This window comes from Lissotriton vulgaris, chromosome 3_2 (assembly GCF_964263255.1).
Source record: "Lissotriton vulgaris chromosome 3_2, aLisVul1.2, whole genome shotgun sequence".
Taxonomy (NCBI): domain Eukaryota; kingdom Metazoa; phylum Chordata; class Amphibia; order Caudata; family Salamandridae; genus Lissotriton; species Lissotriton vulgaris.
This window is the reverse complement of record NC_141690.1, coordinates 112,672,996-112,699,440: the sequence shown is the minus strand read 5'-3', so window position 1 is coordinate 112,699,440 and position 26,445 is coordinate 112,672,996. Positions and strand designations below refer to the sequence as shown.

The window sequence follows — 26,445 nt, the reverse complement described above, 5'->3', positions numbered from 1 at the left end:
AACTATAAAAATTGCGGCAACACCATCATTTTTATTATGGCTATTCGACCTGCCATTGACAAAGGGAGTCGCAGTCATCGATCTACGTTATTTTCGAGCCTCTCAACTGCCAGGCCATAGTTCAGCTGCAGGACACGATCCCGGTCCCTGTGAATATGGATACCCAGGTATTTGACCGAGTCATCACGTCAAGTAAATTAATAGTCTCCCGCACTAGCACAAACCGCCTCAGTCAACGGGAATGTATAACTTTGGCGAGACATCAGGCCTTCACATGAACTCCACTAAGTCTCAAATATGGCCGCTCGGGGGGTCATTGGGGAATGGGAGATGGGCCGACGGTCTGAAGCAGGCTACACAGGGCTTCACTTATTTAGGCATCTTTGTTTCAGACAGTCAAACAGCCTCCTGGAAAGAAAACCTAGAAAAGACCACAATCAAGGTTAAAGCCGAGATGAAAAATTGGGCCTCACTCCCCCTTTCGCTCTATGGAAGATCAGCCATCTTCAAGATGGTATACCTGCCGAAACTATTGTATCAATTACAATCCTATCCATACCCCATTCCAGCGACCTGGTTCCGGCAAATGAATGCTGCCCTGGGACAATTCATGTGTAGTGGCTCCACGGCCAGAGTCACCCTACGTACATGCAAGCAATCCACATACTGCAGCGGCATCGACGCAGCAGACATGTTTTCCTACTATGCGCATCACAGTTACAGGTCCTGAATGAGTGGTGGTATGGGCCTAGGGATGAACCCGCATAAAAGATCGACCGACGGTTAATGGGGAACAATCCCTATATCCTCTCCTTTATGACAGAGCGACACCAAAGGGCCTTCCCACTCTACATTGGAGGTAATTTTGTTTTGGAGACAGGCACTGCGTTGTATGGGCTGGTGGGGACGCCTTGCACGGGAGATACCGCTGTGGCAAAACCGCCTATTCCCTCAAGTAGCAGACTTACAGGTGTTCAGTGGATGGGATAATATAGGAATCTCAACCCTAGGGAATATTATGAGGGGCCATACATGGAAGTCCTTTCAGGATCTCCAGGAGGAGTTATCTATGCCTCACTCTCAATTTTATCAATATTTACAGTTATGCCATGCCCTGCAGCCCTACATTAGGGACCTGACATTCCTACCTAAGTTCAGTACATTAGAGGGCAAGCTCCTTATGAGGGACCTAGAGGACCACAGAATTTTTAAAATTTACCAGACCCTAGTGACAAATAGCCCTACAACCCTAGCCTGTCTACGGGCCTCAAGGGGCACAGATATTGGACCCATAGACGGGGACTGGTCCGAGGCACTCCAATCACCACGTAAAGCTGCAATCCCCACCAGACTTTGTTATATACAATTCAAATACCTACCTAGGGTGTATTATACTTGACATAGACTATGGCAGGCGGGACTGATCGCCTCACCCCAATGTCTATGATGTTATACTGGAGAGGGTACCTTCCTACATACCCTCTGGATGTGTCCCACCCTTGAGACATTTTGCTGGGAGTTCTACAAAGCCTATCCACAGTATTAAAATGGGATATTCCCCGATCTCCCAAACTCGCGCTCCTGCATTGCACAGATGAAATTAGGGGTAACCATTATAAAAGACACCTACTATTCCTGGGCCTGACACTTGCAAAGCGGGATATTGCACAACAGTGGAAGGCTAACACCCCTCGCGTATCGACATGGAAGAGTAACATGGATTATGCCATGGAGATGGAACTACCAGTGTTTATCACCCGTGGGTGTCCTCATAAGCCCACCAAAATATGGAAATAGTGGGCCACATGTAAGAACATACCCTTGGAGATACACACCACAGAAGCTCACTTATTAATGCCTGAGGTGGTAACAAGCCATTATGGATTGAGGGCTTACACTGTTAACTTACACTAGCAACTGTGACACAAGTAACCACAAGATATAGGTAAATGACTAGACTAGATTCGGGATTAGCTAGATGCGGTTGTTAATGTTGTTGTTTTTGTTCATTGAGAGTAATCCTACGATACTGTATAGTCAAGTCAAGTCATGAAATTTGTATAGCGCACTACATACCCAGAGGGTTTCAAGGCGCTTCGGAAGGGGAGGAAGATTATTTGTCAAATATCCATGTTTTAAGCTGCTTTCTGAACGCTAGGTGGTTCTGGGTGAGGCGAAGGTAAGCGGGGAGTGAGTTCCATGTTTTAGCAGCCAGGTAAGAAAAGGATCTGCCTCCCATGGTGGTCTTGCTGATGCGGGGTACAGTGGCGAGGGCTTGGCTGGAAGAGCGTAGTTGGCGGGAGGGGGTGTAGAAGGATAGTCGAGAGTTGAGGCAATCTGGTCCGATGTCGTAGAGTGATTTGTGTGCGTGGGTAAGCAGTCGGAAAGTGATCCTTTTATTGACGGGTAGCCAGTGGAGGTCTTTAAGGTGACCAGAAATGTGTTCGTTGCGTGGGATGTCTAATATGAGTATGTGCACCACCACACATGGCAATTTACTAATATTGCAACACTCTACAAAAGAAAATGTTGGCGTTGTGACTTAAAATAGAACCTAATAGGAAATAATGTTACATTAAATTAAATTATTTAAAATAGATCAAATATAAAATAATTATCTAAAAATAGAACCTATTTTATTTTGCAATTATTTCAATAACATTTGTTGAATTTACAAATTAATTTAACATAATTTTTTATTAAAATATAATGACATTACTTTTAATTAATTCTATGTATCACTTTTAGTAAGTATTAATGCCTAATAATAAATATATTATTTTACTTTAGGTGGGAATTCTTTTTATAAACTTCAGAAATCCTTTAAATTTTTATTCCAAGTAATTGCATTTTAAATTATATTTACTGCAATTGTCATTGTATTTAGATAGTGCTTACTTCCTAGAACGAGGCTTTGAAGAGCTTTACGCCGGGCGGCACTCTGCTCCGGGAACCCAACGTTAGTGGTAGGTCCTGTGGTTTTTGGTTATTGTTGGTTATTGGTATTAATCTTTCGCTCTCAAGGAAGCCAATCCATGCAGTTACTTTATTTTCTTTGTGGTGGATTAAATTAATAGGACTTAAGTGTGATCATCAGTAGGGGCATGTGAGTTCATTGAGATGGTTGGTGGGATTGATAAATGAGCTAGAGGGGAGGCAGGAGGCAGGAGTATATGTTTCAAAATAGTTTGTTATGATCATTGGAAGGTGGAGTGGGCAATTTGCAGAGATGAAATGATAGAGATTAAGGCAAAACGTGACAAAGTATGCTGTGTTTAGAGAAAGAAAGAATGCGGGGATAGAAAGTAGGAAAGTGCAATTGAAGGAAAAATAATAGGTGATAATCATATGTTTTAAGTCAAGGTCAATTTTTATGCACGGTTTTAGGAATTTACAGAAAGCATTTTGAAATAGCATTCAATCCAACGTTGCAACACTGTAGAGAGAGACAACATTATTAGCATGTGATATAGTGGTCTTCTAGATGCTTTTGACAGGCAGTAGATTCAGTTGAACAATATGCCCACTGTTCAAATGCCACTACCACCACAAATACCAATTTAGTTATTAATGTTGTAACTTTTTTTATACATTCAAAATAAATATATACAGTTAATTTTTATTAATATATAACATAAACATAGTTTTACAATATTTTTTTTACCAAAAATGTTATAAGTATGCTATACTTTGCCATAGGGAGATCAGGGTTAAAGTATAAGGAAAATGTAAACATTTTATTAAACTTGAGAAATAGTACAATATTTTATAATGTAAATCTCCATCTGAAGATCAGTCAATAGTGGCACTATCCCACACATAACAAAGGGCTACTGCTGCAAGTCTGTTCCAATTTCAGAAGGAGTTTCAGGCTCCTTCACGCAATTAATTATGTATCTGCAGATTACATTTTGTTTGTCTTTGTATTCCAGTAATTGGTCACTGTTTGTATCCAGATTCTTTCCAAGTGTCAAAACTATACTTATCCTTTGATCTTGTTCCCACAGAGTGGAACGCAGGACCTTTAATCCCACTAAACAAAAGACTTTGGCTTGGTGGTGGATAAGATCCATTGTTGATAATGGGGATCTGGCAGGTGTGAGCCTTTTAGGTCTATTGACTGTGTTCAATATGGTTAATCACACCATCATAATGATGAGGCTCAACCAGATAGGCATCTGTGAATCAGTGAAAAACTGATAGTCATCCTTCAGACGGGATATGCACCAAACACTGCCCTTGCTTCCTTTCCAGAAGCTTTCCAAGCCAGTGTTGAGCCATTCAAGGATAAGCCCTGCCCCCATTCTTTTAAATATTTATGCTCAACTATCAGCCCAACGTATCAGGTTCTTCTGCTGTTTTGCGGCATCATATGCTGTTCGCCCTCAACTTGTGGCTCTGTTGGATCATTCAGCTCTCAGCTCCGCACCCAATTATTAGTATCCAACAGTGGAAGAATGTGTCATTCCTGAAGCTAAATGTATTACTTCTTTCAGGGCAAGGTCTTCAATTTCTTTCTAACAAAATTTTCTTTAAGTCATTTGGTCTTGTGTTTTGCCACATTTTGACATTTGTGAAGCATAAAAAAGTAATAATAAACAAAATGAGAATTCTCTGTGTTGAATATGTAAGAACCTTCAGTCTCTTAGTGCCCGATTTACAGAACTAACTTAAGACAAAATCCTAAACTTACTACTTTTGGTATTCACAGAAGGCATTTAGCAGCAGTAAAGTTAGGATTTTATCTTAAATCTGTCTTACCTCTGTCTTAAGTCTGTCTTAAGTCTGTCTTAAGTTTGTCTTAAGTCTGTTTTAAGTCTGTCTTAAGTCTGTCCTACTACTTTTGGTATTAACAGACGGCATTTAGTAGTAGTAAAGTTAGAATTTTGTCTTAATAAACTGGGAACACACTCCCATTTGACTTGCGTTCACTTTCCGATCACCTAAGCCTTAATGGGTTCTTAAGTCATGGCTGATCTGCTGAGCATTTTTGCAGTTTTTTTAGTCACTACATGTTTATATGGGATATTTTGATTAGGCTATTGAACTATTTCAGTACCAAAATCCAATAATTTGAACTATGGGCTCTTCAAATTATAAATAATATAAAAATCTAATTGTCAGGTAAATTGAGTAATAATATGTGGTTGATCACTGGTTAACATGTCAATACTGACTTAGCTAAAATGTAGTAAATAGAGAAGATCTTCATCTTCTCAATTTTGTCTTAACCTCCATAGTCTTCACATTCACCTTTATAAATAAATATACATGTATATATGTAAAATATGTCAGTATAGTTAAACAACCAGACCTATAATGCAGTACAGGGTCAGACCAAAGCTCATACGTGCCACATAAAACGGCTTTTATTTTATTTTATTCCCAGTCACCCATCCTCTTGCTCTCCACTATGGAGCAGAGTAAAATAGTTCATTGTTTAACAGTGTTCCACGAAGTGAAGTGAAAACACTGGCACATTCCTGTTGGAAAGTGTTGGCCGAGGACAGGTGGATGTGGTTAAACCTCAAATCAGAGCATGCAGAGCAGAGGTAGGTACTCTGAGCAGGTACCAGTGTAATGTGGTATTCCTAGATTTTTGCCTTTATCCTCTCCCTGAAGGAGCCTCTGTGATTGTCCAATCCTGTACGATATTTGGGGAATTTCAGTGTTTCCTCCAGATATTCCAGGATAAGTGTTAGAAAGGTAAATTAACTGAGTCCACAGGTCTCTGCTGCTGAGAGCACGAGGTTTAAATTACAATGTGATTATACCCACTTGCAGCCTGCAGTTCTCTTCAATGCTGAACGATGGTTTAAACCATCAATGACCAATGCAAACCGGTCATTCGTTTTTAAAAGGTAGCATGTGAAGTTATGTTAGAGGAATGTATTAAGCAGGCAGTCCAAATCTGAGTTAAAAATAGCTAGCATCTGAATAACATTTGTAAAAATATGTGAAAAGAATACCTAACCTGAGGGGAAATAGAGAAAATCTACAAAATCGTCAATGAAAAAGGGCCGCCCTGTTTAGCTTGCACTTGGAAGTGCACGTTTACATCAATAGTTAATAGCACTTTGAAAAGGGCTACAGGGAGATCAAACGCAATGGTTACACAAAGTATTATATTTGCTGTCATATGTGTTCAAATGTGTGCATCTCTAGCTCAGATTAAAGCAGTGGTACCATGCCTACTAAAAGGTTTGCAAGAATTCCACACGAGAAGAGAGTTATCCTACATACATTATTTGGATCATGTGTGTGATTATTCGTGTAGTCAAAAAACATAATCCCTGGGTGTATGGGGTGTTTTTGGTGCAGTTGTAATTGCCGATGATTATTCATCGGGACTCAATCGTTTCGTTAGGAGGTGAGTATTCACGAAAATGATCTTGGATTCGTTCATGTAAGTAGTAGAAAGTATTACAATAAAAGCACACCCTTCGAACTAGCTCAAAACAGAACCTTCATTTTTTAATTTCTTGATGAGGAATCCTAAATTGTTAATACGGGAATATCCAACCTTTCTCTATCTGCCAGGAGCAAGTGAATTACATAGTAGACCTATTAAAAAAGTGCACATTTCTATTAATGTCATGGTATAGTCGGTCCTTGCAACAAATTGTGCTTTTAGAATCAGAATTCAGAGGAGGAAACTCCCTCCAGCAAGAAAAGGTATCAACTTCCTGTTTCCATCTCCGTTACAAGCTACTAAAGTCTGCTGGCAAGACAGTACTGAATGCGTGAGAAAAACGAGGAAAAACCTTGTTTCAGAGACATATATGGAGGGTGGTAATTTGTACAACTAGTTTTTTTTTTGCTTACCAGTAATCAGATGGTTACAAAGCCCAACAGATGACATCTGAGGACATCTACCAGTTAAGATGAGCCTGAAAGGATTAGACTCTTCCTGATCAGAGCCCTTTCCCTGGCCACACCAGGAGTGACAGCCGCAGACGGCTGCAGGAGCACCTCACAAACATGTTAATGAATGAGACTTGGTATCCAAACACACTCTCTCATGCCTTAGGGAAGAGGTCCCTAAGCTTTCCCAATGGAACATGGCCTGTCTTTTAGTCCAGTGCACAACATTGCATCCATCTTATGCACACCTGTTACCATTCATGTTCCATTCCTGTATTTAAAGGAGTCATAAGAGACCATCCATCAAACTCCCTAAATACACATATGTCTGTCTTGATTGAGCCAAAAATTGCCCTATAAATTTTGTTCCAAATATGATACTTCTGCAATCAAGGCTGAACGGCCTCTGGGCTTCGGAGCTGTGTCCTGCAACCCGCTCCATGTAGCATTGGTTTGATGCGTCAAATGAAGAGCAGAATACCGAGACAAGATGTCACCCACCTTTCTGGCGGAATGCTTCATGTTGTTTTTTGTCACTGCCTCGGTGGAGTTTACCTTAACAGGCACCAAAAACTAAAGATTTTAGTCCACTGGTGGAGACAGCCCTTGTAGTTGCAGCCACGAAGTTGGCAACATAGAGAGCAGATGCTAGAAGGATGAAGTCCCTTTCTATACCTGCACGTCTCTGAAGTCTGCTCTTAGCAAAAGATTCTAAGAACTGTAGTATCATAAGGGAAGGGAAAACTATCTCCTGGTGCCCCTAGGTTTGTAAATACACTTCTGCAGAATACATATCCTGTGTTGCCTTAAACATTGATTGTATCACTTTATGGGGTCAACCATAGTAGCAGCAAAAAGTGGAGCAAGCCCACCATGAAAGCTGGATCTGAGGCTGTCATGGACATCATGAGGTCTGCGCGCTGTGGTAAATGGCAACATCACCTGCCAGCACCATCAACCGTAGGACAAGCGCCCAGGTGGGGCTTGACAAGAACACGACTCTCAGCCGCACAGGCTCTGGTCCCTGAATCTCCCTCCAGCTCACAGCCCTTCCATGAAGCAAAGTACCGCAGGCAGCAGCATTGCCAATGAGAACTTAGGGTATGACCCACCTTGTTCTCAGTGTGTCCATCCATTGGAGTAAATGCATCACGTGGTGTGTGCCCAGGTCTGTGAGCTGGATCACAAGTTTCGCTTAGAGACACAAGCGACTTTTAAAGATTCAGAGAGAGACAAGCCTAATGTTAGAGTGCACAGTGGGCTTGGAACATGATAATAATGCAGACGTTGGCTTGTGTATAGTCAGGCCTGCCATTACCCAGGCAAAGTGTCATATTCAGTTGTGCTGGTGTTCCGGTCAGCATTTCGCAGGCAGTGCTGCTGCCGGCTCCAGCAGTGTGACCTCATGGTCTTGCTCTCTGCCTCTGTCACTCCTTCTGATTATGGGTTTATAGGCATCATATAATTATACGCTGTTTGTCTTACAAGCTTTACCCTGCAGCACCGTGTCGGACGAGTTTACCAACTAAACTAATCCTATTCTTAACTGGCCAGAAGTAAAACGCGCAAACAATAGCGACCTGTTGTTTTGTTGCCTAGGACTTGGATCGCGCACAATCTGGCACGTGTCTGACCTCGCGCAGCGCCTCTCAAAATGTTTCCATGGCAGACCGGAGGCTGATTCGATAAAAGAGCAATTAAAACAGGTTCACGCGGCTACCCTACGTCACTGAACTCCACCTGTCCTCAGGTGTTGAAAAAACCCTCCAAGTGGTTGCAAACGCACTTGTTCTTGTGGCACGAGGGCTGTATTGATCTGTAAACGAGTCACGTACTTGTGCGAGGCTCAACAGGGCTGGATCTTGAGATCCAGTCACATAAATCACCCTGGCGGACCCACTGACCCGCCCTTTTCCCTTCCCCATCGAAAGAAGCGTTCTGAAGTATTATGTGCCATCTTTTTTTATAAATAAATATAGTAAGAATTCAAATTGGTTGGGTCTATATTCTCTAAAAACATCACCCAGAAACAAATGCCCCGATGAGAATGTAATTCTATTGTTCGTTTATCATTTTTATGAATGGCATCTTATTCAGCACGTTATTTCCCAATGCCAGTGTCCCTACTAACCACAAAGAAACCCCTAGCAGCGGGCTGAGCCCTCACAAATACCTGAAACAGCTACCCAGATGTCAGTTCTTCGAAGGACATTACAGCGAGTAATAACATAATCGTCGCTTTCAACGAACCTTGCAAATGTTATCTTTAGTGTACTACATTCCATCCACCCCAAACCATCCTTTCACCTCCACCCATCCATCCACCCAACGTCCATCCATGTGTACCCTTTAGAGTGGGCCTTTCAGCTGTCACAGTTTTGTATGTGCTGCCTAGCCGCAGATAGCAGCAAAGAGCAGTTTTTGTTAATTTGCACTATGGTTTGCTTTTGTTTAAAATATATTGTGTTGATTGAACCATTCGACACCATCAACCTATCAACACAATCAACCTATCAACACCATCCACACCATTATCCATCCAAAATTACTTCATTTATTCCTTCCTTCCTTCCTACTCTCCATCCATCCATCCATCCTTTCTTCCTTCCATCCTTCCATCCATCCATCCATCCATCCATCCATCCATCCATCCATCCATCCATCTATCCATCCTTCCTTCCATCCATCCATCCATCCATCCATCTATCGATTCATCCATCCATCCATACTTTAGAATATGTTCATTACCTTATCCCTGACACAATGTCTTACGAATATCATTCTTAAATTTCCTTCAGGAGTTGACTATATTTCTTGTCCTACAACCTCCGAATGTGAAACCAACGCAATAGAATCTTTCTGGAGGATTGCTTCAGTCACGGTAGGATATTCCAACTTTCCATTGTGTTTTTTGGTGTCTTATCGTCATCACATAAAACAATTTGTAATTGGCACAGTTTTACTCACACTTGGGCTTAGGGCAGTAGCCCTGGAACTAGAATGAAAGACCTCTCCTGCATCCGTCCTGGAAAGAGCCGTCCCAGAGCGGCTTCAGAATGATGTTTCAAGAGGTCAAAGTTAGAAACTGATTTTGAAGATTCTAATCACCAAAGTGTCCACTATTATTCTATGTTGATTAGGTGCTAACCAACATTATAAACATATAAGCATCACATTTAATGCCCGGTTACTCACCGGTAATATTCATTACCCTGAGACCTGGTCTTCCCGTCCAATTCTTGAACAGCGAGGAGCTAGTCTGCTCCTCAGCAAACCTACTACCGAGCAGAGCTTTCAGCACTTCCCCCAACATGGTGGCACCAATCAGGTGAGGATATAGGGGGAAGTGCGTCATACCACATCCTGTGAATACTAAAGAAACCCACAAACCAAAAACAATCACCACAAACAAACCCCAGGGAGGGAGTTAAGGACTCAGGAATTGGACCAGAAGACTAGGACTCGGAGTAATAAATATTACCGGTGAGTAACCGGGCATTACCTCCTCGACCTGTCTGCCCATTCCATTCCTGAACAGTGAGCCCATACCCAAGCACACTGTGATTGCAAGAAAAAAAGACCAGAGAATGCGGCAAACAGGTCAACTTAATCAAAAGAAAGCAGTACAAATCATAAACCATGTACAGCACTCAAAACATGAGCGCCAAAAGCAGCCGAGGCTGCCATCTCCAACTGAAAACGATAATGAGGAACAAAAGTATGGGGAGAAGCCCACGGGGCAGCATTACAAATGTCACACAAGGAGGTGTCCCTACACAAGGCCCAGGAGGAGGAGACACCCCGGGCGGACCTACCCTGGACCGAAGAAGGGAGAGGACAGTGAGCAGACTGGTAAGCAGAAACAACAGCACCCTTAACCCAACGAGACATGGTGGACAAGGAAGACCGAAGACCCCTCCCAGAGAGGCCGTAGGTGACAAACAATGAATCAACCATCCGAAAACCACTGGTCCGATCCAAATAGAGGTGGAGAGCTCTCAGCAGATCCAATGAATGGAGAACCACCTCCTCCTGGGAGGAGGGGTAAAAAAAAAAAAACGGGAGGACAATATCCTCCTGACAGTGGAAAGAAGACAAACCCTTGGGCAGAAAAAACTAATTAGGAAAAAGAATGACCTTGTCAGAGAAGAAACACAAAAGTGTGTGTGGGGGGGGGGGTGGCATCAAAGCACTAAGCTCACCAACCCGCCGCACAGAAGTAATGGCTACCAGAAAAATAACCTCAGCAGAAAGATACTTAAGGTCCATCGAGAGTAGAGGCTCAAAAGGGGGCCCATCAAGGCCCGGAGAACCAGGGGAAGATCCCAGGCCAGCACAAGAACCAAACCCTGCGTGGAAAGACCAGCCACCAAATTGTCCACCTAGACAACCTGAGGGAACTCAGTAGCAAACCCTTCCAATGGATGTCGCTTACCCAAAAAAAGCGAGGGAAGGCGGACTTATCCACAATCTTCCACTCATGTGCAAGTACCTTGCACATGACGCCATGCAGGGGTAAGTATTCCGGATCAGGCTGGCGATATTGAGTAAAAAAGTCATCCTCCAGGACATCCAGCACATGAGGAGCGAACCCCAAATTGCCAAGCAAATTATTATTATTATTATTATTATGTTTCTTATATAGCGCATGAATCGACCCCCGAAGGGGTATCTCCGCGCTTGCCTTGGGAACCCGTCCTGGCTTTTCCCTGTGAGATAGCCCCAACAGGGCATCCCCAAGGTGAAAGCCAGGCATCCCGCCGCAGGGGGGCCGTTGTGGAGATTAAGCAAGCTTATTGCCCAGAGTTGCAGAGTGTGAACCCATGATTAGGTCAGGCACCGAAGCGAGAATTATCGAGTCCATGGACATTTGAGCTCAAGACCCTGCCGCGTTGGGAATTGAACCCTGGTCCCGGGTCTGACCTCTGCTTCAGGGTCTGCCTGCTCTAACCAGTGAGCCACACTTCTCCAAACAAGTTAAACAAGTCAGAGAGCTCTGCATCCTGAACAAAGCGACCACCCACATAATCATCCTCCTCAGTCCCCACACCATCAGCTGAAGGGTCAGGCTGAACAAGAGACCCACGAGGCACCTTGGCCGGAGGGCCGGCCGCTTCCCGAGCCCGGAAAGCATTAGCAACCGCCTCATTAATCAGGCGGCACATGGCATTCAAAGTAGGAGCGGCAGCAACAGAAGCATCCAGGTCCATGGCAGCGCAGGTAAAGTGAAAGGGGCACCAAACACAACCAGCAGAGGCGGGAGCCAACAGAAAACGGACCCGTTTTTCAAAGAAATGAAGTCCCGAGGCTCCCAACCTCTCACGCTATCAGGTAAGGGGCGGACGCATAAAAAAACATCCGGCCGCCCAAAAAACCCAAAGGGGTTCAGTAATCACAAAGGACACCAAGGGCCGCAGGAAAGACCACCGAGGAACCCCGCCCACTAAAGCAGGGCATGATGGGACCATATAAAAAAGAAGCGGCCGCTAAGGAAATGGCAGCGTACAAGTGAGTGAGGTGGCGAAGAACATGAAGAGGCAGCGGGCGCTAGAGCGGGCCTCGAAAATGCAGCACATTCAAGCAATAACCCCCACAATTCACAAGACAAAAACGGCCGCTACAGCAGGCCGCCAAAGAAAAACATAAAATACGGAGTAACAGTACTTACCCGACCAACAGCTCCGTTAGGCAAAAGGTAACTGACGAAAGTACGAAAAAAACTAACAGGATGTGGTATCACACACTTTCCCCTATATCCTCACCTGATTGGTGGAGCCATGTTGGGGGAAGTGCTGAAAGCTCTGCTAGGTATTAGGTTTCTGGGGAGCAGACTAGCTGCTCACTGTTCAGAAATGGGACAGGAACCCAGGATGCGGAGGTAATACTTCTGTTCACAGTGCCTCAATTATGTTAATTTTATATTCTCAGAGAGTGTTTTCCTATCTCTCTGAAGTTTCACAACATTTGTTAGCCCTTCAGGTCAGACCTCTCAGAAGACACAGTGTGGGTGCCTGTCTGGACCCTGGCCACAAAAGGCAGAGAATATTATTGGTTTCTGTTGTAATTTGCCACTGTATGACACACAGTTTTATCCCTCTTCACAGGGCCACGCTGAAGAGCCACTATTGCATGGTGATCTGGAAACTCTTCCACAGACTAGGTTTCCAGCTCAGGTGTCAATGTAAATGCAATTTCTAAAGCACAACTCATACCCAAGGGCGTCTTGGCACTGTCGGACGAGGGAAAAGGTGCAGAAGTAATTTGAGAGCATTTCAGCAGAAGCTTTTTGAGCATTTGAGCAGATGCAATTTGGGAGCATAGTGAACTCTCTGCACAGCTAGGCTCCATTTAAACCTTCTCAGGACATGGACGGCGGATTCAGATTAGTTCCTTCCTTCAGTGGGGGATGTAAGTGGTGGCCATTAAGTACTGCACTTGGTCCAAAGCCCCATATTCCATGACTTCGCCCCTTCTCTCTGTAGAGCTCCATAGTGAGAATTATTTTAAGATTGGAAGGTCTGTAGATACATTTCTAAAGTACATATTTTTGGATTTTAAAAGACTTTTACAAAGTTTAAACCACACAATTAAACGCATCATGTATAAAGCATTGGCCATGACAAAAGATAAAATATGGTTGGAAAATGCATATTTGTGCAAATCCATTGGACACCGAAGCATCCTAATAAAGGTCCCCAAAAAAATGGCCTGATTTACGCAAACATTCTATACTGGTCTTTAATCCTACATTAAATTCTTTCCAAATTCAATAATCAGGGGCACTCACATACATGAACATTTCCACATGTAACAAGTCCACATTTCTGCACGTAGAAATTACACTTTTGCATTTTAAAATTATTTTTCTCCCCACAAGGAAAATATTGTTTCTTTTGAAGAAACCCTTTCCCACAGGGCTCCCTCCAGTTTTGGGGTGATCCTTCTTCATTACCACGCAGGATACGGACTTAACTGCATATTTATGAGAGCCTTGCGTCACAATTGGACAACGCAAAGTGAAACATGAGTGACTCAAGGCTCCGAGTCAGATTTCTGAAGCCACGCATAGCCATCTTGGGTGAATTTGAGTAGCCTCATAAATCTTGAGTAAGGCAACGCATCGCAAATTGCTGTATAGCCTGACTCTGCTCAAGGGAGGCGTTCCATGGGCTTTGCAGTGGGTGTTGGCACCCAACTCCCATGGGTTTTCAAACATTCGCAGATTTGCAAGGACTTGTAAATCTGGCAATGCGTCAACATCTTACTTCCCCCAGGGTGAGGCATACAAAGGAGATATATCTCTGTTCTCCTTGTTTTTCCTCTTTCTATGTGTGCTGCATTCTGCACCGGTGAAGCATTGCACCATATTGGATAAATACAGTACATTTCTGCCCTTACAGTTTGGCCTAGAGCAGCACTGCAAGGTGACTAGCTGCGCTACTCTACGCCAAATCCACATAAATGAAGGGCTTACTACGGCCATTGGTAGGATTTAATCTCCATCTATATTGGAAAGAAAGGGAGTGCCCAAGGTTTGCAATTACCCATAAACTTGTGGGTGCTCACCAACCTTGGCATGTAGTCTTACCCCAGAATTCTACCAACCTGCCCATGAGTAGATTTACTCACATAGAATTTTGTTGCCACACTGATGGAACTTTAAGTGCATGAATGATGATTTTTGCACTCGTAAATGATGGTGTTTGAATTTAAGTGTATTAATATCTTTGCTGACCAAGTCCTAAGACAGAAAATTCTAATTGCCATTGAAAGATTTCAGGACAAAATATATACACATTTTATACGTTTTAGAATAGTCTTTAACAACGCTATGGTTTGAAATGAGTGGCTGAGTAGAATATTTGAGTTTTTCCTTTACTGTTGTCTGTTAATATTATGTTACCAAATGGCAAACATTGACATACTCATAGACTGCAGCCAGGTCATAGTTACTACTTTCACTGACTGTCACGTCTATGATTGAGAAGGTAGTATCTTGAAATCTGGAATATAATACACCTGTCGTTAGCTAAATCCAGAATGAACAAATGGGAATGCCAGGGCCTGAAGTCATTGTCACTCAATTCTATGTCAAAGTTAACTACAGGTTATCGTTTCATCAGAAAGCTCCTACCAAGAATCATTAACCTTCTGTTGTTTAGAGGTCTTGTTGAAGCAAAGAAATAATCCAACCGAGAGATCAAGTGTTAGAAATGGGGTTTCTGGTTGGTTAGGGTATGCCCCTAAGCCAGGCAAAACCCACCACTCTAGTCAGGGCAAGTAAGCTACACATCAAAGATAACCTATGCTCTTCCTCTGGTAGCTTGGCGCAGAGCAGGCAGCCATATCATCAGAAGCAATGTGTAAAGTGTTTGTGCAACACACTCACATAGAAACACAATGACTACACCACAAAAGAAACTCCACACAGTGTTATATAAAAAATATAGTATATTGTACATAACATAAGCCATGAATCATAAATACAGTGCATATTATCCTGGACAATGCAAGAATCAAAACGACATTCATCATGACATCAGGGCATGTAATGCCGGTTAGGTTAGAGGGAAAACACATAAACCACAAAATATCACCATAAGTACATGGATCACTAAATAACACCATAAGTATAGGATGCAGCGCACCTGCACTCCTACTAAACTTCATACAGTCATTAGGCATCCCCCGTAGGGCACAGGAACATCTGCATGCCTATTACTTGCATTACGGTAATTTTTTCTTCATGGCAACATTTTCCTAATCAGCAAGTTCCTGATCGGGGGCCCTCCGTTGAGGACTCACTCCATAATAAACACTCAAGGAAAGAGTGGCTCCAGGTAATGCCCAAAGGGGCGTGGGGCACACACCTCAGGCCACGCAGAAGACTTTGCTTGATCCCCTGCTATCAACTCCCAACAGCAGCTGCTCATGAGCAACCAGTGCAGGTGCCAAGCTCAGTACCTTCCAGGTACCACTGAGGTCTCTCCTGACTCGGGAGCGGCGTACTTCTTAACAATGGGGCTTAGAGGAGGTCAGTGGGCAGCAATGGGGTGCAGGGCACTTGGGAGATTCGTCCTGGTCTGCACGTCAAGCCCCGACTGACATTGGCACTCAGGAGCCGTATCATGTGAGGCAGGCCTGTCTCCTTCTGATTAAGGGTGGGTGGAATTATTAGAGTGGCTCTATGCTGAATTCCGCTGAGTTGTCTAAACTTTCTGTGAAATTCTGTGGCTCTCCACTCTGCACTATGGAAGCAGCAGAGTACCAGACCAGGCTGGCAACACACTGCGGGTTTGTCATGGAAGTTTCCTCCCCCCCTTCCCCTGACCCCTAGACTGCCTCCAGCTTTTACTGGCTTACCTCGCAGCTTGTTTAGTTGCTGTTCTGCACAAATGGTGCTGCCATCCCTCCTGCCACCGTGGCAGTAATCCATGGTGTTTCTTCTCATGGGCTGAAATTAATGAAACCGCTTCACTGCGGGACTCGGGAGGACTGCGCATGCGCATGCATGGAGAGTGGAGACCTTAACCCAGTCTCCACTCTCCATGAGCGTGCATGCACAGTCCTCATGAGACCTGCAGTAGAGGGGTTTCATTAGTTGCAGCCCAGGAGAAGAATCCTGCACTGCCGAGGAGACAGCCCAGGCACAGAGAACACCACACCGAGATCCGGGTAAGGACTATAGGGGCGTGGGGGCAGTGGCAAACTCCGCAAAATGGTGGAATAAGAGTTTTTGGGCTAACTCCATGCTCCCAGCAGAGCACGGAGTTGGCAAATTCTGCAAACTCCGCTAGCAGAGCTGAGTTTGCCACCCACCCTTACTTCTGAAGAGTTACAGACAGGACAAGGTGTTGCTCCAACGACGCTTCCAAACTGGAACGCGGTGAGACGAGTTGACAGAATACCATCACTCAGGACTCCTTTGGGGTTACTGGCAAACAAAGGTCCCTAAGTGAGACTCACACGCTCAATACGCGCGTTTTGGAAAAAAGAGGTATAATTAGTATGGTATTAATGTGTGAGTTGCCATGTGAGTTGGATGTGTGAGTCTTATTATTGTCTGGGTGCTGCAGGATGTAGGTTCCACAGTTGCACTGAAGTGATTATGTGTGTTCTCTATGGCTTTAAGGCTTATCCTCATCTGTGAACAGTATATGCTATAAATCAAAAAGGTTGTCCTTGTTGAGGACGCCCTCACGGAAAGTTCACCCTCTCTAGTTGAGACTGCAGTAGAGTCAGCTTCCCCCCTACAATCTATTCAAAATGGGCTCTACGCGTTTCAGACACCATTGTCCTTGATCACAAGCCAGTTGATGGAAAACAGCAACAGCAATGTAGAAAACCCATTTTTATTTCTCAAGTCCCGCTCCAGTGGGCGTATGCTACAATGCATGCTGGTACTTGCAGTTTCTACACATCATTCAATCCCTAGTGTGTGTTGCTGTGTCCATAAATCTCATACAATATTGTCCACAGTGGGTTGATAAAAGCCGGAAATGGCAAGTGTGCTGCCATATCTACCCTCAAAAATGGGCTTTCCGTTCATTCGGCGACAAGCGTTCCAGTCACCGTAGATCCGCTCTGCAGCGGCGGTGGGTCCTCCTGACTAGACCAGCAACCAAACATCAAAATCAAAAGGTTGCCCTTGTTTTGGATGCTCTCACGGAAAGTTCACCCTCTCTAGTTGAGACTGCAGTAGAGTTTGCTTCCCCCTTCAATCTATTCAAACGGGGCTCTACACGTTTCGGACACCATTGTCCCTGATCATAAGCCAGTTGATGGAAAACAGCAACAGCAATGTAGAACACCTATTTTTATTTCTCAAGTCCTGCCCAGTGGGTGTATGCTACAATGCATGCTGGTACTTGCAGTTTCTACACATCATTCAATCCCTAGTGTTTGTTGCTATGTCCATAAATCTCATACAATATTGTCCACAGTGGGTAGACAAAAGCGGGCAATGGCAAGTGTGCTACCACATGTACCCTCAAAAATGGGCTTTCCATTCATTTGGCGACAAGCACTCCAGTCACCGTAGATCCGCTCCACCGCGGCTGTGCATCCTCGCGACTAGACCAGCCACCAAACATCAAAATCAAAAAGGTTGCCCTTGTTGAGGACGCTCTCACGGAAAGTTCACCCTCTTTAGTTGAGACTGCAGTGGAGTCCGCTTCCCCCTTCAATCTATTCAAATGGGGCTCTACGTGTTTCGGACACCATTGACCTTGATCACAAGCCAGTTGATGGATAACAGCAACAGAAATGTAGAACACCTATTTTTATTTCTCAAGTCCTGCCCCAGTGGGCGTATGCTACAATGCATGCTGTTACTTGCAGTTTGTACCCATCATTCAATCCCTTGTGGGTGTTGCCGTGTCCATAAATCTCATACAATATTGTCTACAGTGGGTGGATAAAAGCGGGAAATGCCAAGTGTGCTGCCATATGTACCCTCAAATATGGGCTTTCTGTTCATTTGGTGACAAGTGCTCTAGTCACTGTAGAACTGCTCCGCAGTGGCGGTGCATCCTCGTGACTAGTCCAGCCGCCAGCATCAAAATCAAAAAGGTTGCCCTTGTTGAGGATCCTCCTACTGAAAGTTCACCCTCTCTAGTTGAGGATGCAGTAGAGTCAGCTTCCCCACTTCAATCTATTCAAACCGGGCTCTACTCGTTTCGGACACCATTGTCTTTGATCACAAGCCAGTTGATGGAAAACAGCAACAGCAATGTGGAACACCTATTTTTAATTCTCAAGTCCCGCCCGAGTGGACGTATGCTACAATACATGCTGGTAATTGCAGTTTCTACAAATCATTCAATCCCTAGTGGGTGTTGCAGTGTCCATAAATCTCATACAATATTGTCCACAGTGGTTTGATAAAAGTGGGAAATGGCAAGTGTGCTGCCATTTGTACCCTCAAAAATGGGCTTTCCGTTCATTCGGTGACAAGTGCTCCAGTTACCGTACATCCCCTCCTCAGCGGTGTTGCGCCCTCGCGACTAGACCACCTGCCAAACATCAAAATAAAAAAGGCTGCCCTTGTTGAGGATGCTCTCATGGAAGGTTCACCCTTTCTAGTTGAGGCTGCAGTAGAGTCAGCTTAACACCCTTTAATCTATTCAAACGGGCCCAACGCTTTTCGGACACCTTTGTCCTTGATCACAAGCCAGTTGATGGAAAACAGCAACAGCAATGTAGAAAACCTATATATATTCACTGAAAAAACCATGGGTTTCAGGCCTTTTATAGTTAGGAATTAGCATTTAAAAAACCATTGAACTTGCTCCTATATAGTTAGTTGTACTAACTATATTTCGCGCACCCGCAATCCACTGCTGATGATGTCACATATTAGATCATTCATGACATGGTCAGTGACATCACTGATGACAGCTCAAATGACATCACTGATGACATCATCCAGTGAATGTGGTTTGCTTCGGTATTTAATTATGCGTTATATATATAGCAATTTGCATTGAAGAATGAGTGGATATATATAAATAAATATTTGGATGGAGGATTTAGTAGCATTGTAATTGACTGTTTTCTTGACCAATTTATTATATTTCACTAAATATAGTGGATAGTGACTAAACTGTGTGAATATCTGTATCACTTTGTCAGTTGTTGTGTAAACTGGTTCTACAGTTGGTTACTAGCTATGTGAAAGTCTATATTAGTTTTTGATTAGTTAACTGAGTATTTGTATGGGAGAGTGAAAGTGTGTGTGGTTCGGTGGGGGGTGTGTGACTGTCCAAAGATGTGTGAATAGTTGATTCAGTAGATATATGAAGTTAAAACTACATGTTCTAACAGTTGTTTGGGTGAGTGAATCTCTTTATGGGTGTGGTGATGAGCAAGTATATTTTTCAATGGTACATATCCAACAAACTAGAAAAATAAAAGGCAGTGTATGTGTCAATTGTTGTATATAAGTAAGTATACATAAGACTCAATGATTGTGTGAGTGACTGTATGGATAACTGTATACTTGTAATATTGATTTTATAATTCACTAAGTATGACTTAATATCTAAATGAATAGATGAAGTGGTGTTTGTGTAAGTGTGTAGCTAAGTAAATATGTAAGTATGATCCATTGTTTGCATAAGTGAGTAGGATGAATTCATATGTGAATAGGATGTGTGCTGGTGTGTAATGTCGATATAGGTGTACAAGTATTTTGATAGTGTTCTATTGTTCATTGACAGCATGTATGAGTGAATCTACAGGTAAGGGATTAGATGTGTATATACATCTATGAATCACTGAGTGGGTTTTTAGATACTTGTATTGCTGTGATAATGGATTCAAATATGATGCTCTGTATTTTACAAAGAGTGATGAAAGATTTTACTAGTGTATGAAAAGGTGTATGTGATTGTCACATGGATGATGTCATCAGTGATGTCATCAGTGATGTCATTTGAGATGTCATCAGTGATGTCACTGACCATGTCATGAATGATCTAATATATGACATCATCAGCAGTGGATTGCGGGTGCGCGAAATATAGTTAGTACAACTAACTATATAGGAGCAATTTCAATGGTTTTTTAAATGCTAATTCCTAACTATATAAGGCCTGAAACCTATGGTTTTTCAGTGAATATCAAAGGTTTTTATATGCTAATTCCTAACTATATAAGGCCTGAAACCTATGTTTTTTTCAGTGAATTTGCAAGGTTTTTTTTAATGCTAATTCCTAACTATATAAGGCCTGAAACCTATGGTTTTTTCATTGAATTCGCAAGGTTTTTTAAATGCTAATTCTATTAGCGGATAACGTTTAAATATGTTAATATCCTTGTGGGACCACCTGAGCAGCCCTAGGGGGTCAGGTTCTTTCTACCCTGCCCCCTTTTGCATTCTACACGTTTGTTTTTCTGCTTCTTTTGTGCCTGGGTCTACCTAGCACAAGATGAATGCCAACACTTCCTGGCTAGAAGTATTGACAGCCAATGAGCATGCTGCTTTCCTGTGAAAGGCATGCTGATTGGCTGCCACTGTCTGTCAACACTCCAAACCAGGAAGTGTTGGCAGCTATCTTGTGCCTCGGTAGAACCAAGGCACAAGAAAGCAGTGAAACAAAGGTGCAAAACACGCAAAGGGGGCAGGATAGAAGCCCCCTCACCCCCTAGGCCTGCTCAGGGGGTCCCACAAGGAATTTTCACCAAGTATAGCAAAGGCACATCTGCATACCAGTCCCTACAATTTTGCAAAGTTTGGTGTAATTCCGTTCAGCGGTTCGGGCTGTAGCCTTGTCAATTCGTCCTATGGAAATTAACATGGGGAAAACACGTTTTGGGAACCCCCTTTTTTCTCGGCCCCCACTTCACAAATCCACCCGAAACTTTCAGGGAAGGAGCGGAGCTGCGCTGTCCTAAATTTTGGAAAATTACACGCAAATTCCTCAACCGGCGCCAAAGTTATTCCGAATAGAATGTTGCTTTTTTCCTGTGGTAGCTAGGTCCTAACTATATATACCTACTGGCTATCGCCAGTAGGTTATATATATATATATAGGTATATATATATATATTACCTACTGGCGGTCGCCAGTAGGTATATATAGTTAGGATTTTTTCCCTATGGGATTTCTGAAAATTCTATGCCTAATAACTTTGGCGTTTGTGGACGGAATTGGCTAAAATTTTCAGGAAAATGGCACATTTTGTTTCTGAGCAGCCCTTGAAAATTTGGGGGGGTTTTGTGGAGGGGGGGCCGAGAAAAAAGGGGGGTCCCAAAACACGTTTTTCCCATGTTAATTTCCATAGGGCGGTTGGACTCACTTTTAGCCCGAACGGCTGAATGGATTTTCACGAAACTTGGCAAAATTGTAGGGACTGTTAGCCCGATGTGCCTTTGCTAGGTCTCAATATATGTGCTTCAGTGGATTTTGAGAAATTAACGTTTAAATCAAGATATATATCTGTAACATCGCTCCGGGCAGCGATCCGGTTAGCGAACTTTTCGCGTATCGGAACTTTGCGATGCGAAGCTGATTGGCCCTCCGGTGTCTGTCAACATTCTAAACAGTCCGGAGCGGCCGCCATCTTGTCTCTCGGTAGGATCGAGAGACAAGAGGAGGCCAAAACAAAGGGGGAAATTACCATAAGGGGGCATAGTAGATCCTCGTTGACCCCCTAGGTTTTATGTGGAGGTTTTAAAAGGGCCTAGGAGGGTCCAAAAAAAAAAATATATATATTTTTTTGCGTGGTAAGCGCCAAGTTCACGAACCGGAAAGCGTTCTGGGCAGCGAACTTTAAGGATAAAAGAATGATAGACTTTTCTAATACTGTATGTTAATTATTTGTTGTTTTTGTTCGTTTTTTTTAAATTTATTTATTTATTTTGATTTAAAAAAAATTTATTTATTATTTTCATAGTTCATTAAAACTTCCAGCATTATATCATCTGGTATCTCGTCAAACATGGATGTTTCTGTGTCTTCTAAGCTTTCAATAAATTGTTCATCAAAAGATTCATCTATAAAATCTTCATCTACATTTTCTTCAGTTGAAATGTCTTCTGATGTAATGTCGAAGGAAACATTAGTTTTTTCGTGCTCCCCTTCCATTTTTTTGCTGTAAATTGCATAAAAAAATAATTATATTAGAAGAGTTAGGGCACTGTTGGGTTTAAGTTCAGACATGTAGTTCTGTTTTTTAACAGTGAAGTTAAAGTAAGTAAATTCATAATTATAGCAGAGAAGTGTAAGTCAATCAATAAATGTAACAGAGGAGTTTATCTGTATCTATAACTATAGCAGGGGGACAGTAAATAATTATCAATAAACGTTTTTACAAATTAATTTAAAGTGCCACTTACATATTATCAATTGACTTTACAGGGAGGTGAAAAGGCTCTTGAAATGTAGTTCAGGAAGTAGCAGTGAAAATGGCTGTGTTTCCTTCTCTTCCTTTATATATATTCAGGTATATAACCAATCAAATGTCAGGTAATAAAAATTGTAAATGAAAGTAAAGTTTTCATTGGTTGTCAATTCCAATATTTTAGATGTGTTTTGTGAAGTAAATGTAACAGAGGAGTTTATCTGTATCTATAACTATAGCAGGGGGACAGTAAATAATTATCAATAAACGTTTTTACAAATTAATTTAAAGTGCCACTTACATATTATCAATTGACTTTACAGGGAGGTGAAAAGGCTCTTGAAATGTAGTTCAGGAAGTTGTGAAGTAATTTACCTCAGGGTATTTAGATAGGTCTACAGACTAAATGGCTAAATGAAATTTCAAATAAATTTGTGAGAATGAAAGGGATTGTTATGTAGTATGAGCTAATCTATATTTGGTGAGAGTGTCTCTAGTCGATTTTCTGTTAATTACTTTCCCACCTTTTTTTAGGACCGCTTTCCGGAAAGCGGCCCGGTTAGCGAACCTTAAGCGTCACGGGAGTCCACCATTTTGTGTTTCGGTCGCATTAAGATACAAGATGGAGGGCAAATAATGTTCAGAATGGGTAGAAGGGGGCACGGTAGACTTATCTTGACCCCCTAGGTTTTCTGAGGGTGGCTGAGGAGGCTTATATGTGCGGAAAAAAACCTTTTTTTTAAAAAATTCCGCGAGGTTAGCTTTCGGTTAGCGAACCGGGGAGCGTATTTTGTGGAAAATTAGTGAAAAAAGTTAGAAAAAAATAATAATTGTGAGTGATTAGATGAAGGGTAGCTCTGAGAAGAGCTTTTGGGTTTATGGTACATTTAGGTACTTATAAGTAGGTACCAATGCACATTCTTAAATTCAGAATGAAAATTCTGTTGCCCTCATCTGAGAAGTGAACTCCATCTCCTCTGTAGATATCTTGCATGTAGTAACGCAAGTTATTATTGTACAGGGAGCCCATTCCATGGTCTCTCATGAAAGCTGAAACAGATTTGTTTACATGCTTCCTCGACTTCTCAATTTGTGGACAAAATTGGTTGGACCACCTCCATTTCTGTCTTTGGCATATATTGGAATATACCAAGGCAGTTTGAGGAAAAAGTGCCATTAATTGCTCAAAGGTGTCCTTTAAAAGCATTTCCAGACCTACCCCTGTCAAAGTGCCCAAATCATTACCTCCACAGTGCACTATTAACAGGTCAGGTTTTGGCAAATGCATAAAGGTTTTCACCAATGGTATCAATTGCTGACATTTTAATCCTCTTTGGCCCAACCACTTAATTTCCACATCTTGTAAATTGAGGTTGTGTAAATTTCTGCTCTCAGCATACCTTTGAGCCCAGTGGATGTAACTATGTCCAACAATCCAGACGTTAAACATGGTGGGAGAAGGTTGTGCTGCAGTCAGATGAAGTGTGGTAATGAAAGGGCAGTTGAAACAGTAGGAGTTTGTAAAGAAAAAAAACTGTGGATTTCCAATGCTAATGATTCATTAGCAGTGATTGGTGTATTTCCATTTCTGAAAACAGAAAGTTAGGGTGCATGGATGTGTGCTTTGAAAGATGTAATTTGAATGGTCAAGGAAGAAACTTTTAATGAAAGATTGCACTGGATACGCAGGTGCACTGAGAGTTCAGAGTTCAATTGAAACATTGTTGTGTGAATTTGCAAACATGAGAGGTCTTCCAGGAGGTCGTTGCTATGGAAAAAAGGCAGAGAGGGCAGAGGGGGGAAGGGTTTTGATTTGAAAAAAGTGAGGGAAGAGTTATGATTGGCTAATATGAGAGATATGTGAAATGAATATCTGTATTTCTGTGCTTTCAATAGCTGCAGACTCTGGAGTGCATCCTTTTTCTTCTGCTGAAGACAATTTGGTGTATTTCTGAGACTGTTTTCAAAACTCAAAAAGTATTTGCTAAGGTGAGAAAAGATTTATTTATTTATTCTAGATAGAGAATAGTATGAATTAAGGAGAAAATGATGAAGAAAGCTGTGTTTTTAAACTGTGGCTTTGTCTGTAGTGATATAGAAATAGATTTTGTTACTTTGAGAAATTGTAATTGCATATTCGGTGTAGCATTCTGGAATGCAGTTATACACGTTATTGTTGTATATGAAGCCCATTCCATGGTCTCTTATGTAAGCTGAAACAGATATGTTGTTTATAAAAATAATTTTTGAAATCAATTACATTTCTGCATATGTACTGCTAGAGCTTCATAGGTTGTTTTGGGTCATATTTATAAGGCATTTGAGTGTCTTTGATGTTATTTTTTCCTTTTTAAATGGAAAGCGTTCCTCATGGGGCCCTGAGCAGTTCTCAGCCATGTTATTTAATGGGAAGTGGATAACATGGCTAAGAGCATTTGCTGGAAAATGCATGAATATCGCTGACTTTTCAGCGATATTCATGCATTGCGGCCGTTTTTTTTCGCATTTGCGAGCAGTTCTTAGCCATGTTATCCAATGGGAGGTGGATAACATGGCTAAGAGCATTTGCTGGATAATGCATGAATATCGTTCACTTTTCAGCGATATTCATGCATTGCGGCCGTTTTTTTTTCGCATCTGCGATAAACCTTGCTAAGGAGAAAATTATGAAGAAAGCTGTGTTTTTAAACTGTGGCTTTGTCTGTAGTGATATAGAAATAGATTTTGTTACTTTGAGAAATTGTAATTGCATATTCGGTGTAGCATTCTGGCATTCAGTAACACAAGTTATTGTTGTATATGAAGCCCATTCCATGGTCTCTTATGTAAGCTGAAACAGATATGTTGTTTTTAAAAACCATTTTTGAAATCAATTACATTTCTGGATATGTACTGCTAGAGCTTCATAGGTTGTTTTGGGTCATATTTATAAGGCATTTGAGTGTAATTGATGTTATTTTTTCCTTTTTAAATGGAAAGTGTTCCTCATGGGGCAAGTGTCTTGTAAATACGCTCCCACCTGCGCTTGGCAAATTTAGATTTTGATTATGGGAGTTACATAGGCATGTTAATAATGTCCCAAAAATGGTGTAAGGGCATAATCAAAATCTAAATTTGCCAAGCGCAGGTGGGAGCGTATTTATAAGAAACTTGCACCATGAAGAACGCTTTCCATTTAAAAAGGAAAAATAACATTATAGACACTCATATGCCTTATAAATATGACCCAAAGCAACCTATGAAGCTCTAGCAGTACATATCCAGAAATGTAATTGATTTCAAAAAATCGTTTTTAAACACAGCACATAAATCAATTGTATACCTGCATTCAAGAGGAAATGACTGAAAATGTCCTTGTGATGCAGTGCTGGTGCAAAAGATTTTCTATGTTAAATATTAAGTAGGGTGTTAAGTTTTTGATGACTGTTATTCATTTACTGTTTGGTAATAGTGGTTAATAACATTTTTTATTATATTTTTCCACAGATTCAACTGCAGATCTTTTTTAAATTTGAAAAATGCCTACGAAAAATAGAATTAGAAAGGCTAGAAAACGTCAAAGACAGCAGGATGATGTTTTATTGCAGCAGTCCTCTTCCCCAAATACTTATCAAAACACCGAGAAAGCTCCGGGTAAGAGCACAAAATCATTCTTAAAAAATATTTTTAGTAAAAAAAATATTTCTCGCCAAAATGTTTCAGTTCAGAAAAAGAAGAGTAATTTAAATGGAAAGG

At 42.0% G+C, this 26,445-nt stretch overlaps 1 protein-coding gene across 2 annotated transcripts in view; it reads left to right on the top strand.

Annotated features, from left to right (window-relative positions):
• The window catches only part of LOC147725394 (ADP-ribosyl cyclase/cyclic ADP-ribose hydrolase 2-like), a 285,451-nt gene that overhangs the window by 87,423 nt on the left and 171,583 nt on the right, over window positions 1–26,445 (top strand). For both annotated transcript variants that reach the window (XM_086964523.1, XM_086964524.1), the window contains exon 5: window positions 9,663–9,745. In XM_086964523.1, coding sequence (XP_086820649.1) covers window positions 9,663–9,745 — 83 coding nt within the window. The remainder of the gene's footprint in view (window positions 1–9,662; window positions 9,746–26,445) is intronic.